The sequence below is a fragment of the Polypterus senegalus genome, chromosome 2 (genome assembly GCF_016835505.1).
Source record: "Polypterus senegalus isolate Bchr_013 chromosome 2, ASM1683550v1, whole genome shotgun sequence".
Lineage (NCBI taxonomy): Eukaryota > Metazoa > Chordata > Cladistia > Polypteriformes > Polypteridae > Polypterus > Polypterus senegalus.
In genome coordinates, this window is record NC_053155.1 from 129,264,801 (window position 1) to 129,280,346 (window position 15,546).

Consider the following 15,546-nt stretch of genomic DNA (forward strand, 5'->3'; position numbering starts at 1 on the left):
CGTATACAGAGGTGATCGTATCTCGAGGTTCCACTGTACTTATGTTACAGTAGCAGGTTACAGCAGGCTGATTGAAATGGTAAAAAAAATACAGTTAAGTGTGTGAATTGTAGTTAAACTAAACATAAGAAGAAAATACAATAAAATAAGGAGAATGTTAATAACAGAATGTTTCATGATACTCTCCAGTTCTGCTTTAGAGCCATGAGCATCCATCCATCCATTATGTTAATTGTACTTCTTCTTCTTTTGGCTGCTCCTGTTAGGGGTTGCCGCAGCAGATCATCTTCTTCTATATCTTTCTATCCTCTGTATCTTGTTCTGTTACACCCATCACCTGCATGTCCTCTCTCACCACATCCATAAACCTTCTCTTTTTCTCTTGCCTGGCAGCTCTATCCTTAGCATCCTTCTCTCAATATACTCAGCATCTCTCCTCTGCACATGCCCAAACCAGCGCAATCTCGCCTCTCTGACTTTGTCTCCCAACCATCCAACTTGAGCTAACCCTCTAATGTACTCATTAGGCTTCGCCACCTCTCACTTCACCTTGTGCCTTAACTCCATGTACTCTTGTCTACTTTCTGCATCTCTCTGACTATCCCACTTCTTTGCCATCCTCTTCCTCTGTATACTCTTCTGTACTTCCCTATTCCACCACCAGGTTTCCTTTTTCTCCTTCCTTTTTACAGATGTCACGCCAAGCACCCTTCTTGCTGTCACCCTTACTACATCTGCTGTAGTTTCCCAGCTGTCTGGTAATACTTCACTAACATCCAGAGCCTGTCTCACATTCTCCCTTAATTCAACCTTGCATTCTTCCTTTTTCAACTTCCACCATTTGATCCTTGGCTCTGCCCTCACTCTCTTCCTCTTCTTGATCTCCAACGTCATCCTACAGACCACTATCTTATGCTGGTTAACTATACTTTCCCCTGCCACCACTTTGCAGTCTTCAACCTCCTTCAGATTGACTCTTCTGCATAGAATGTAATCTATGTGTGCATCTGTGTGCATCTTTCTCCACTCTTGTACGTAACCCTATGTTCCTCCCTCTTCTTAAAATACGCATTCACCACAGCCATGTCCATCCTTTTGGCAAAATCCAGTATCATCTGACCTTCTTCATTCCTCTCCATGACACCATACCTACCCATCACCTCCTCGTCTCCTCTGTTCCCTTCACCAACATGTCCATTGAAATCTGCTTTAATCACCACTTTCTGTCCCTTGGGTACACTGTTCATCACTTCTTCCAGCTCACTCCAAAAGTCTTTTTTCTAATCCATTGCACACCCAACTTGCAGGGCATATGCACTAATAACATTCATCATCACACCTCTATTTTCCAGCTTCATAATCATTACTCTGTCTGACACTTTTTTCATCCTCCAAAACACTCTTGACATACTGTTCCTTCAGAATAACCCCTACTCCATTTCTCCTCCTATACACACCATGATAGAACAATTTGAATCCACCTCCAATCCACCTAGTCTTACTCCCCTTCCATTTAGTCTCTTGCACGCACAATATATCAACTTTCCTTCTCTCCATCATATCTGTTAATTCTCTTCTCTTACTAGTCATACTGCCAACATTCAAAGTTCCTAACCTCAGTTCCACTCTCTTTACCTTCCTCCTCTCCTCCTGCCTCCAGACACGTCTCCCGCCTCTTCTTCTCCTTCTTCTTCTTCGGCCAACAGTAGCACAATTTCTTCCAGCACCCTGTTGACTAACAGTACTGGTGGCGGTCGTTGTTAACCCGGGGCTCGACTGATCCGGTATGGAAATTTGTATTGTTGTCCGCATATTGATTTGGCAAAATTTTACACCGGATGCCCTTCCTGATGTAACCCTCCCCATTTATCCGGGCTTGCGACAGGCATGAAGAAACACACTGGTTTGTGCATCCCCTGTGGCTGGATTAACTTTAATTGGATATAAACAAAAATATTTTATTAACATGTATAATATGATCTTGCACTTGACAGTCAAACACCACCCAGTGCTCAAGCCTTAATAGTAGTCATCTGCAGTCTGTGCAGGGTCTTTTCAAGAAGGAGACCAAGAACAACAAAGCATGCAATATGAAATAGTTATGAATACTGAATAAGCAAGCAGGTTTGAAAACAGCAACACTGATGGAGAAATATAAAACTGTAAAATTTACCTGAAACCTATGAATTTAATTCTTGGACAGTTTGACACCCTGCGTGCCTACAGATGGCATATTTCCTTGAACCTGGGACCGTTAGTAGTTCTGTCCAATGATGAGCAAAGCAATAAAGACAAATAATATAACAGAAGTTCATGTAAAAAGGTGCTTTGTGTTTTATTTGACAAAGTGTTCTGAGCAAAAGTACAGTTTTAGTCTTCAATGAATATTTTTCAACAGATAATCCCAATATAAGCAGTGTTACTGGTGGAGGTTAATAGTCATCCCTATATATAATCTTCATTTGGATCTTGATCTTTGTTTGTCGGCAAATGAATTAGAAGAAGAAGCACTAGATGGCAGTAGAGAGACAGGTAAAACATAGGCATTGCATTAAGAATCTCCTCCAGGCTTATACTACTGAAGACTGTAGTACTCCAGTCACACCTCAAAACGCAGACATTCAAACTAAACAAATTGTTGTGCTTTAAATTAACTAAAGAGATCTTCATTTAGATCTTCATCTTTGTTTGTCTGCGAATTCCATGCATGCGTAGACGACCTTCCAGTTTAGTACGTTGTTGTTACTCACGGATGTCAACGATGTGCCGGAATAACGAAAGGGGTGGTGGACAGTGTTACGCTGGTTAGCTCCTGAGGCATGGTTAGAGAATGAGATTGCAGAAGATAAAAGGTATGTTCCTCCGTAACATATGAATGAAAGAAAGACAGTGGGTAAAATGAATGACAACGTAACAGCACTTTCCGGAAATTATTATTGTTACGTTGTAGCTGGCGAGTGCTGCGCGTCTCACAGTTGTACCGTGGCTTGCTCACATGTCAGTGAAGTGATCCCTATTTATGCTTTAAAGAGCCTGGATACCTATGTGTCCCCCTTTAATATATTGCCTTACTCTTTGGATTGCCACAAAGCAACCTGCGAGATTGGAGAAAGGTTGAGAAGAGATTGTGAGAGGAAACGACAGCGTCATGAAAACGAGACGGACTGTGAACGGACAGAAGCAGAAATGCTCCTACACCACCACATAATTGCGATTCGGATAGTGATTCCGAGTAGGCCGTTCCTATCGAATCAATATCCAAGGGTTTTCTTTTGTAATTTTGTTTCCCTTATAAAAAATCATAATGCTGTGCGACGAAGGGCCCAGTTCACAACTGGCAGCCGCGTTTAAACAGGTAGCCCTTCACAGACAACTTTAACACGCGCAACGTAGTTGGGCTCACATGGCTAGTAATAAATAATAAATAAATAATCCATTAATAAAACTGAGGTTAAAGTCACTGGGAAGATCTATCTCTGTTTAAAACCATCATGAGCCTCTCATTCTCCCTTCTAAACCTGATGTCTCTTCTGCTAAACGTTTACAGTCTCTTCAGCACAAGATGTCCTCCGACAGGTGCAATTATCCTTTTAACCAGCATGTCCCTCGCTGCCTTCCCCCAGCCTGCAGTGGGAATTCTAGGAACCCTGCACCTTTTTCCCAATGCCAGTCCCTGCCATCTGCAGGATCCCACTCTGACTGGATGGTTGCTTCTTGGATGTTCAGCAGGGTGGCACAGCTTCTCGAGTACCTTACTCTTCTTGTGGCCAGCCCTGATTGCCAGTTCTGTCTTGATCTTGCTTATGTCCTTTCTTTTTCTTTTTTCATTTTTTGTTTCCTCCTTTGTAGCCATATAGCCTCCTTTTATACTTTAGTGGTTGCTGGTGCCTTATCAAATGCCTCAGAGCACTAATAAGGGAATTTGCTAAACTGCATATGTCTGCACATGAATGTGTGCTCCACCGTTCCCTTTGTCCACACCCCAGGATCAATCATCCACACTACCATACACGCCTATGCCTGCCCCAAACCTGATACCACTGTTTTTAATTAGAAATTAGAATACCACCATGGACCTCTATTACATTTTATCAAATGAGGCTTTATTAAATACGAAGTAACAAAGGCAGATAGTACATGTTAGAGGGCCACAAAACAAATAAGGAAAGCGTGTTCCACTAGGGCATAGTTGGTGTAGTCTTAAAGATATGTTTACAGTTTCTGAGGTTAACGTGCGTTACATTAATATTGACATGGTCTAAATTTTCTCTGATTTTTTTTTTTTCCTTTTAATTAAAGATATGCTTCTTATGTATGTACCTCTCAAGGATCTTACAATAGAGAGCAATGGACCCATATAAATGTATCAAATGCATTTTTAAAACATCTCCAATAAACTCTTCATCACTGGCCTCAAGAGAGTCTTTTTTTCCAACTGTAAAATAGTAAATTTTAAGTTATTTACAGAACATGAAGTGTCAGTGAAATGATCAAGGAAAAGTTGTTATTTGAAACTAATTTTGATATTGTATTAATATTAAGTATCCTAGTGAAGACCCAAAACTCATTGGTCACAAATTTAACCCAGTAACGGCTTATTCATTGGCTAACACTGTGTTTTACGTGATAGTGCAGAATTCACTGAGTGATGTGTAAAAGGTTAAAAGAAAAGTGAGGGAAAACATTATCAAGAAGAGAATATGCTTTGTACTCCTGCATATCTGAGATTCTTCAACAAACAGAAGGTCAGTTTACCAATACTGCTAAATAATTCCAAGGTACTTTAGTTGTTGATATGAAAATAATTGTAACAAAAAGAGAGGTGGGTCTACAAGTTAAATGCTTGTTTACGTCAGAGCAATTTCCGTTTTAGCTCATGAAAGTGTTTCCAGAAAAAATGTATTCCACTATATTTTACTGAAAAATGCATGTATTTTAGACATTGTCAGCTTGCAAATGGATGACTTCACATGCATTATGTGACGAGTAATATGAGATTTTTTCATGCACATTTTGAAATTGTTTGCTGTTTTCCAACATTGGTCACCATGATATTGTTTCAGCATATTTTTATTTAATCTCTGATCTTCATGAAAATATGAATAATTTTTTTATCGGCCATCACTACATACTGCATGGAATACAGTAACACAAAAAATATATATTTTTGAGTATTCCTTTAAAAAATGCACACTGTTGGGGTGATATACAGTCATATGAAAAAGTCCTTGGAACCCCTCTTAATTCTTTGGATTTTTGTTTATCATTGACTGAGCTTTCAAAGTAGCAACTTCCTTTTAATATATGACATGTCTTATGAACACAGTAGTATTTCAGCAGTGACATTACGTTTATTGGATTAACAGAAAATATACAATATGCATCATAAAAAAATTAGACAGGTGCATAAATTTGGGCACCCCAACAGAGATATTACATCAATTCTTAGTTGAGCCTGCTTTTGCAAATATAACAGTCTCTAGGTGCCTCCTATAGCCTTTGATGAGTGTCTGGATTCTGGATGGAGGTATTTTTGACCATTCTTCCATACAACATCTCTCCAGTTCAGTTAAATTTGATGACTGCCAAGCATGGACAGCCTGCTTCAAATCATCCCATAGATTTTGATGATATTCAATCAAGTCAGAGGACTGTGACGGCCATTCCAGAATATTGTACTTCTCCTTCTGCATGAATGCCTTTGTAGATTTCGAACTGTGTTTTGGGTCATTGTCTTGTTGGAATATCCAACCCCTGCGTAACTTCAACTTTGTGACTGATGCTTGAACATTATCCTGAAGAATTTGTTGATATTGGGTTGAATTCATCTGACCCTCGACTTTAACAAGGGCCCCAGTCCCTGAATTAGCCACACGGCATGATGGAACCTCCACCAAATTTGACAGTAGGTAGCAAGTGTTTTTCTTGGAATGCGGTGTTCTTCTTCCGCCGTACAAAGCGCTTTTTGTTGTGAACAAATAACTACATTTTTGTCTCATTAGTCCAAAGGACTTTGTTCCAAAATGAATCTGGCTTGTCTAAATTAACATTTGCATACAACAAGTGACTCTGTTTGTGGTGTGAGTGCAGACAGGGCTTCTTTCTCATCACCCTGCCATACAGATGTTCTTTGTGCAAATTGCGCTGAATTGTAGAATGATGTACAGATACACCATCTTGCAGGTTTTTGGAGGTGATCTGTGGGTTGTCTGTAACCATTCTCACAATCCTGCGCATATTCCGCTCCTGTATTTTTCTTGGCCTGCCAGACCTGGGTTTAACAGCAACTGTGCCTGTGGCCTTCCATTTCCTGATTGCATTCCTTACAGTTGAAACTGACAGTTTAAACCTCTGAGAGAGCTTTTTGTAGCCTTCCCCTAGACCATGATACTGAACAATGTTTGTTTTCAGATCTTTTGAGAGTTGCTTTGAGGATCCCATGCTGTTACTCTTCAGAGGAGAGTCAAAGAGAAGCACAACTTGCAATTGACCACCTTCAATACCTTTTCTCATGATTGGACACACCTGTCTATGAAGTTCAAGGCTTAACGAGCTAATCCAACCAATTTGGTGTTGCAAGTAATCAGTATTGAGCAGTTACATGCATTCAAATCAGCAAAATTGCAAGGGTACCCAAATTTTTGCACAGCAAGTTTTTCACATTTGATTTAATTTCATACAACTAGATACTGCTTCACTAAAAATATTTGTTCGGAAAACACCCCAGTTCCTAGGAAATGAAAGACATACCACTGTTATCTTTTTCGTTGAAGGTAGAGTAAATTATTATGCAGGCTGATATGGGTTCCTAAACCTTTTCATATGACTGTATTGATTCTCAGGTATGTTAGATAATTTGGTAGAGAAAGTACTATATATATATTAGCATTTTTGAACAGTCAAGTTTTGATGTTATTTTGCTATACAGATGTTTCACTTAAGTTATCTGATGTTACTAGCAGTTGATTTTGTACATTAGGTAGTGACTTTACTTTAAAGCTACTTGTTCATTTTTTAAAATATTGTATTCAACATTTGCAAGGCATGCTTTTTTACATCAATGTCAATTATTGTAAAAGATTCACATTAATTATGAGTTGGTGAACTAGGTATGTATGTACAATTTCAGTAAATATATTTTAAATTTCTAAACGTTTTTGTTGCATTACTTTATTTCTTTTTTCTTCAAGGTTGCATACAGCTCAACGTGCAATAAAGCAGACTCAGGTGACAGTTCAGAAAATTGGAAAAGAAATAGAAGAAAAATTGAGACTAACTGCTGAAAGCAGTGGTCTAGTAAGTAATATTTTGTCATTCAGTAGAAGAATGCTTATTAACTTTTAAAAAGTGTATTAATTGTTCAGTATATCGCCTGTTATATAGCCTAAATTTAGTAAGCGAACCTTTCCTATGGTTTTACATAGTCCAATCAGAAATGTGAAAACTAATGTAAAAATGTTAATAATTATTATAACCGGGGATAATTCAGAATGTTCATTAACATATGTTTAAGAAAGTGCATATTCTTCCAGAAGATCCCAATGTATGTTATTTTGTAAATCGTAACTGTTGAATTGTAAACAACTGTTTAAACTGTCATAATTAAAACACGCTGTTGTGCTAAACAACATAAGACACACATGCACACACAGTTTAGAAAAACAGAAGCCCCTTAACTAGTCTTTTGTTAATGTGAGATATGAGATTTGAACATTAAATTGGCTGAACTTACCGATGTCTGAGTTAAGCTTGTAAGAAAATCAGAAAGCAGAAGTATAATTACAAGCATTTCATACTTTTCAAAGGTTTTCATTGACAATTACATTAAGTTTATGCAAAGAGTCAATATTTGCATTGTTGGCCTTTCTTTTTAAAGACCTCTGCAATTCGCCCTGGCATGCTGTCAATCAACTTCTGAGCCAAATCCTGACTGACTGGCAGCCCATTCTTGCATAATCAATGCTTAGAGTTTGTCAGAATTTGTGGTTTTTTGTTTGTCCACATGCCTCTTGAAGATTGACTACAAGTTGTCAATGATATTTAGGTCTGGGGAGTTTCCTGGCCATGGACCCAAAGTTTCGATGTTTTGTTTGCCGAGCCACTTAGTTACCACTTTTGTCTTATAGTACAGTGCTCCATCACATTTGAAAAGGCATTGTTCGTCACCAAATTGTTCTTGGATGGTTAGGAGAAGTTGCTCTTGGAGGATGTTTTAGTACCATAGATAACCGCTGTTACAAACAGGAATTGACAGATTTATGTCATCTTTTCAGGCTTTCATAGTATGCGTATACACTCACCTAAAGGATTATTAGGAACACCTGTTCAATTTCTCATTAATGCAATTATCTAATCAACCAGTCACATGGCAGTTGCTTCAATGCATTTAGGGGTGTGGTCCTGGTCAAGACAATCTCCTGAACTCCAAACTGAATGTCAGAATGGGAAAGAAAGGTGATTTAAGCAATTTTGAGCATGGCATGGTTGTTGGTGCCAGACGGGCCGGTCTGAGTATTTCACAATCTGCTCAGTTACTGGGATTTTCACGCACAACCATTTCTAGGGTTTACAAAAAATGGTGTGAAAAAGGAAAAACATCCAGTATGCGGCAGTCCTGTGGGCGAAAATGCCTTGTTGATGCTAGAGCTCAGAGGAGAATGGGCCGACTGATTCAAGCTGATAGAAGAGCAACTTTGACTGAAATAACCACTCGTTACAACCGAGGTATGCAGCAAAGCATTTGTGAAGCCACAACACGCACAACCTTGAGGCGGATGGGCTACAACAGCAGAAGACCCCACCGGGTACCACTCATCTCCACTACAAATAGGAAAAAGAGGCTACAATTTGCACAAGCTGACCAAAATTGGACAGTTGAAGACTGGAAAAATGTTGCCTGGTCTGAGTAGTCTTGATTTCTGTTGAGACATTCAAATGGTAGAGTCAGAATTTGGCGTAAACAGAATGAGAACATGGATCCATCATGCCTTGTTACCACTGTGCAGGCTGGTGGTGGTGGTGTAATGGTGTGGGGCATGTTTTCTTGGCACACTTTAGGCCCCTTAGTGCCAATTGGGCATCGTTTAAATGCCACGGGCTACCTGAGCATTGTTTCTGACCATGTCCATCCCTTCATGAACACCATGTACCCATCCTCTGATGGCTACTTCCAGCAGGATAATGCACCATGTTACAAAGCTCGAATAATTTCAAATTGGTTTCTTGAACATGACAATGAGTTCACTGTACTAAAATGGCCCCCACAGTCACCAGATCTCAACCCAATAGAGCATCTTTGGGATGTGGTGGAACGGGAGCTTCGTGCCCTGGATGTGCATCCCACAAATCTCCATCAACTGCAAGATGCTATCCTATGAATATGGGCCAACATTTCTAAAGAATGCTTTCAGCACCTTGTTGAATCAATGCCACGTAGAATTAAGGCAGTACTGAAGGCGAAAGGGGGTCAAACACCGTATTAGTATGGTGTTCCTAATAATCCTTTAGGTGAGTGTATGTAGTCATTTTTCTTTTTTCATATTAAAAAATTGATTTTTTTAATTAAAAATGTTGGTTCCTGTTTGTTTTTAACTTGATTTTTTTTGAAGAAGATGCAAGTGAATGAAATATACCACTGCTCAGATGTAGAAAATTAGCAGTTGAGAAAGTACTTACTTGATATACAAAATATGGTACAGTTTTGGTTTGAAAAGACTTCATACAATACATATAGTATAATCATGTAATTTTGGTGTAAATGGTATAGCACTGCTGCGGTGGGCTGGCAACCTGCCTGCGGTTTGTTTCCTGCCTTGTGACCTGTGCTGGCTGGGATTGGCTCTTGCACACCCTCGTGACCCTGTACTTAGGATATAACAGGTTGGATAATGGATGGATGATTGAATTGGTATAGCACTGACAGCAAAGAGGGTAAGTGACACTGTTTTTAAGGGGGAACTGATGGACATTCAGCTAGAAAGGTAATGTGAACAAATCTAGCAATATAAAATCTAAATAAAAATGTTAACATAGGAAGTCAGCTGTTAAGATAACATGAGCATGTAATGCTTCCAGACGAAAGTTGTTAAATAATCTTAATGACATGCATATTTGATCATGTGACTTTGTGTTTTCAGGGATGGTGTTCTGCTTGTAATGAACACTTAAGTTTGGCTTTATAGGGTTAACACTTGACCGTATTAAGTTGCAAGGTCAGCACATGACTAATTGGGTACTCGATGGGTTGGAGTTAGCGTGAATATGCTATCAGACAGACTGTTAAGAACAGGTTACTAAGTTAGGAGTTAGAACAGCAGGAGAAAAGGACAACTGGAGGATGGGGGTGCAGCAAGGAACTGGAGGTAAGAAGAGACCTGGCCAGGTATTACTGCCAACATTTTGAGTGAGAAAGCTTGGAATTTGACTATTTGGCTGTTTTAAGTTTTGTTTTTATCTTTTACTCCCTTTATTACTTCCTGTGATTAAGATTCATTATTATTTTATGACATTTAATTGGAAAAATCCCATACTTTATAAAATGTCTGTACCTCAGTGAGTGTGTTTTTTTTTTTGACCCCAGTCTTTTCAAAGGCCTGCTATTAAAAAAATAGTTTTGCAACATGAAATTTCCCCGTCTTAAACTTATGAAAGAGATCGGTTAGTTCATCCCGTAATAGGTTTTCAAGACAGGGAGTCCAACAATTCACCACCAGGATGAGGGTAGAGCGTCTCTGCGAGATCTTGAGCTTTACCATTGATCTTATACACCAAGTCCTGTCTGGCAGTGGACGACCTCCCCACAGACCTTCCCTCACAGTTACACACAGGTTCTCTTCCCACTCTCCACTTTCCTTTTATCCTCAGATGTCAGGTCCTTTAATCACATACATGCTAGAAATATAGCATACATGGAGAGGTGTCTTGGTCCTTGCCCAGCATGGTGTGCTCTAGAATTGGATTAACACTAGAATTACCAGAGCCTACGAAAAAACTCGTAATTCCGTCCCACCTTAAACTGCTTCTTAAATCCCTTCACACCTCTCCGCTAGCCCTTTGTTTTCTAAATGTGCTGATAAAGAGAAGCTCGGGCAGCCGGCTATTCCGTCCCCCACCAATTTAGAACGTGCAGAACTTCTCTCAGCTCAGGCCTTGATTGAGTATCTGGGAGTGAAGTGGAGTTTTAGACTGGAAATAATAGATCGTTGTTTGGAACACACGCATTTCATGTCTGTTCCGTTTCTACAGTAATCTGTGTAAACACATTGTTAAAACAGAAACGTTTTTTTATATTCTAGTAGTAGATGACAAAATGTAGGCATAAACTATATAATGTATGAAGCCTGAAGTCCAAATAGCAAAGAAACATTTTCACAAGAATAACACAATTGCACTTTTATTCAAACATATAACTGCAGAAACAAAAGCAGCCTTAACATGACATTGACACCAGTTTACTGTAACTGAGTCCGTGGCTCAATAGATTCAGCCCCCGTTTGGTAATCAAGGGGTCGCGGGTTTGATCCTGCGCCCCTCCGTTTGAGAAGTAAACTGCTCTTATTCTTACTGTTTTAGGATAAAAGCATACATTTGATTTCAGTCTGTAACAGCCGGTGCAATTTATGATCCATGTAAAGGTTAGCTTTTTTTTTTATTCACTTTTCACTCTCTCAGTCGCGTTCAGAATCAATCCATACAACCCCATCTGACACGGCTGTTTTCACTAAAGACGCTATAGCTCTGCAGTGTACCACGATGCATACTAACGCACAATCACCCGCCCCCGGTTCTGACACACAAACGCTGGCGAAGCTGCCTTCTTCGTATCTCACCGTCACTTGCTTTTCGTTTTATTGAGTGTTCCTGCCAGTCCCCGCATGTTGCTGTATGCTTTTTCTTTTGTACTACAGGACATGCAGAGGAAAGAATGGTAAAGACCAGTAACTTCGGCGCTATATGCAATCATCAGACACTCCCCATCTGCCCGTGTCGTTCAAACACAGGAACATATATTGGTGTAAAAGTATAACAAAAGTGCACTTTTATTCAAGTGCACTTTTTCCATCGCTTTTCCTGTAAGAAGCAGTGTACACACTTCTCTCTATGCTGTGGTTTCTATTACACACCTGAAAGAAAGAGACAATACATATGAACATATCCAGCATACAGCAACATGCGGGGACTGGCAGGAACACTCAATAAAACTGAATAAAAAGAAAATCAAGTGACGGTGAGATACGAAGAAGGCAGCTTCGCCAGCGTCTGTGTGTCAGAACCGGGTGGGGGGGCGTTAGTATGCATCGTGGTACACTGCAGAGCTATAGCGCGTCTGTATTCTGTTTCTTTTGTACACCAGGGCACGCAGAGGAGAGAATAGTAAAGAGCAGTAAGTTCGGCGCTATATGCAATCATCAGACACTCCCCATCTGCCCGTTGTTTTGTTATACTTTTCAATACTTTTTATACTGCTCAAACGGGCATGCTCAAAAAATACACGTGTAATGCCACGAAAAGTGCACGCAGACACTTCATTTCGCAAACAAAACAAGTGCAAGACTACCTGTATAACCGAAGAAAAAAAAGCAAGTTACAGTAGGCGATTGATATGACAGCTTGCATGGTGCAATGCTAAGAAGTTCTGATTTTCATTCCGTGCTATATGAAATCATCACATTCAAATATTAACAGTTCCACACACCCAAGGACCGTCCTTCCTACATTTACGACATGTGTAATTGTTGCAGTGCACACACCTCTCTGTGCTATGATTTCTATCACACTGAATGAGCACCTGACAGTGTACTTTCTACACCAATATATGTTCCTGTGACGGTGAGATACGAAGAAGGCAGCTTCGCCAGCGTTTGTGTGTCAGAACCGGGGGGGTGATTGTGCGTTAGTATGCATCGTGGTACACTGCAGAGCTATAGCGCGTCTTTAGTGAAAACAGCCGTGTCAGATGGGGTTGTATGGATTGATTTTGAACGCGACTGAGAGAGTGAAAAGTGAATAAAAAAAAAAGCTAACCTTTACATGGATCATAAATTGCACGGCTGTTACAGACTGAAATCAAATGTATGCTTTTATCTTAAAACAGTAAGAATAAGAGCAGTTTACTTCTCAAAACGGAGGGGCGCAGGATCGAATCCGCGACCCCTTGATTCCCAAGCAGGGGCTGAGTCTATTGAGCCACAGAGTCAGTTACAGAAAACTGGTGTCAATGTCGCTTGTTAAGGCGGCTTTTTGTTTCTGCAGTTATATGTTTGAATAAAAGTGCAATTGTGTTATTCTTGTGAAAATGTTTCTTTGCTATTTGGACAATCAAGGCATGAGCTGAGAGAAGTTCATGCACGCTCTAAATTGGTGGGGGATGGAATAGCCGGCTTCTCTTTATCAGCACATTTAGAGAACAAAGGGCGGCTATTAAGAGGTGTGAAGGGATTTAAAAGCAGTTTAAGGTGGGACTGAATTACGAGTTTTTCAGAGGCTCTGGTAATTCTAGTGTTAAGTGAATTTGAGAGGTGTGTATTATGTTCTTTATTAATACTTGTCAGGTCTAAAATTTAAGAAAATGTTTTCTTTCTTAGCTATTAATTATGCAAAGATGATATCAGCCTACTTTAATACTGAATTGGTGGTTATTCTGATAGTTATTCCTAAATTGCACAAAAATGTGTGGATGAAGGCTGATTACTGTACTTTATTTGCCTTGTGCTTTTTGTGTCCCCTACTAGACTTTTATCTAGAAGAGTCTGTCCTGATTTACAGTATGAGGTTGAATAAATATCTAAACATGTACTGTATTTTCACAAAATACTTTTTTAGATGGTGATCACATATCCCAATGTTATAATTTTCAGTTGGATTTGTCATACTATTTGATGCAGTTATTAAAGAATTAAAAATTGTACTGTGTGGTTTGAAAATGATATTGGAAATAAAATTTAAAATGTAACAATTTTTTTAAAATCTGACTTGGCATTTACATTAATTTACGCGTTTTTCATTTTTAGAAAAAAGAAAGAGAATGCTTACAACTGAAGATTCTGGTGCTTAGAAATGAATTGGAAAGGCAGAAGAAGGCACTTGGAAGAGAACTAGAGATCCTTCAGAAAGAACAGACCATATTGAAGAGAAAAGGTAGAATCACATTTTTTATCCTTAATAAAATTATATTATGTTGTGGCAAGAAACTGGGATTGTGCATTATAATATGATCTTTAGGTACTGCAACATAAGCATTATTTATTTATTTTTATTTCTTGATACCCACTGCATATAATTTACCTAACGAATGCTAAAAATTCTATGTCTGACGTCTGTATGTTCTTTGTTTCTGTGTGGATTTTTCAACGTGTTCTTGATTTTCCTCCCAATTTCTAAAGACATTTTTGTAAGGTTGACAGGGGATTCCAAATTATTCTTGTATGAGAATGGATAGGAGGATGTACATGAGTCAGCCGTGTGAAGAACAGGAACCATGCCCAAGATCAATGACTGCCTTGCACTCAATGCTGCCAATATGTGTCCATGACACTGAAATAACCCATAAGTACACCTTCTCACATTTGATGCCCAGCCCTTGATTCATTATATTAAACACAGCATGTCACTCCATAATTGTCTGACCAAAAATAATAATATACCTAGTTAAATTGTCCAATTTACTGAACAGGCAAGATAAGAGATGAGTAAGGGAATAAGAGATATATTAGCAAAAAGAAAAATACATTATTTTATGTGGATTAGGTCACAGAAGTCTGGTATAAAGGAATGTGCAGACTGAACAAAATTGTAAACCCACTATATGGCTGTAAACATCGTATCATAAACATATAGCCCATGAAAGGTTTGTAGCAGTAAAAAAAAATAAGAAACAAATGCTTCAGAAAGATACACCTCCCAGAGACAAGCTAAGCCTTTGGGGTAACACAATTTGCTTAAAGTAAAAGCCTGCGGCTATCCCACTGTTATAGATCTGATATCTACGGGAGTAGATATTACATTTTAAAAAAAAAATCTGATATTGTTTTTCAGTACATGATATTAAGAAAGATACCCAAATGTGACTTCTTTTTGTGGAACTATTAACTGTTTTTATAAGGAGAGCCATGCTTCTTACAGTTGAAGTTGCTTGTGCTCTATAGATTAAATATCCAGGAGGCCTAGAGATTACATGCTTTTTCTTCAAGGAAAACATTGTGAGTGTGATGAAACCTGGGCGTCCGCGAGCCCCAAACCCCTAAACACGATCACACAGAGTCCTGGGTTCAAATAATAGACAGTTTATTCACCAAAATCCTCCAAAAGTAACACAAGCACAAATACTCAGGTTCTCTCTCTCACTCAGTCTCTCCACAATACCTGTCGTCTTCTCACCATCACAAGCTCCTAGCTCTGACTCGCCTGGATAAGGGAGTGCAGTCCCTTTTATTGAGGACCTGGGAGTACTTCCGGTGCCAATGCCACTGCCTGATGGAAGTACTTCCAGGTCATATGGGCACCTTGTGACACCCTTGGACCCCAGCAGGGCTGTGTTGCTGGACTACA

At 39.3% G+C, this 15,546-nt stretch overlaps 1 protein-coding gene across 2 annotated transcripts in view; it reads left to right on the plus strand.

Moving 5' to 3' along the window:
- The window catches only part of uvrag (UV radiation resistance associated gene), a 331,183-nt gene that overhangs the window by 94,923 nt on the left and 220,714 nt on the right, over positions 1 to 15,546 (plus strand). For both annotated transcript variants that reach the window (XM_039744584.1, XM_039744585.1), the window contains exons 7-8: positions 7,191 to 7,296; positions 14,010 to 14,136. In XM_039744584.1, the coding sequence (XP_039600518.1) occupies positions 7,191 to 7,296; positions 14,010 to 14,136 (233 nt within the window). The remainder of the gene's footprint in view (positions 1 to 7,190; positions 7,297 to 14,009; positions 14,137 to 15,546) is intronic.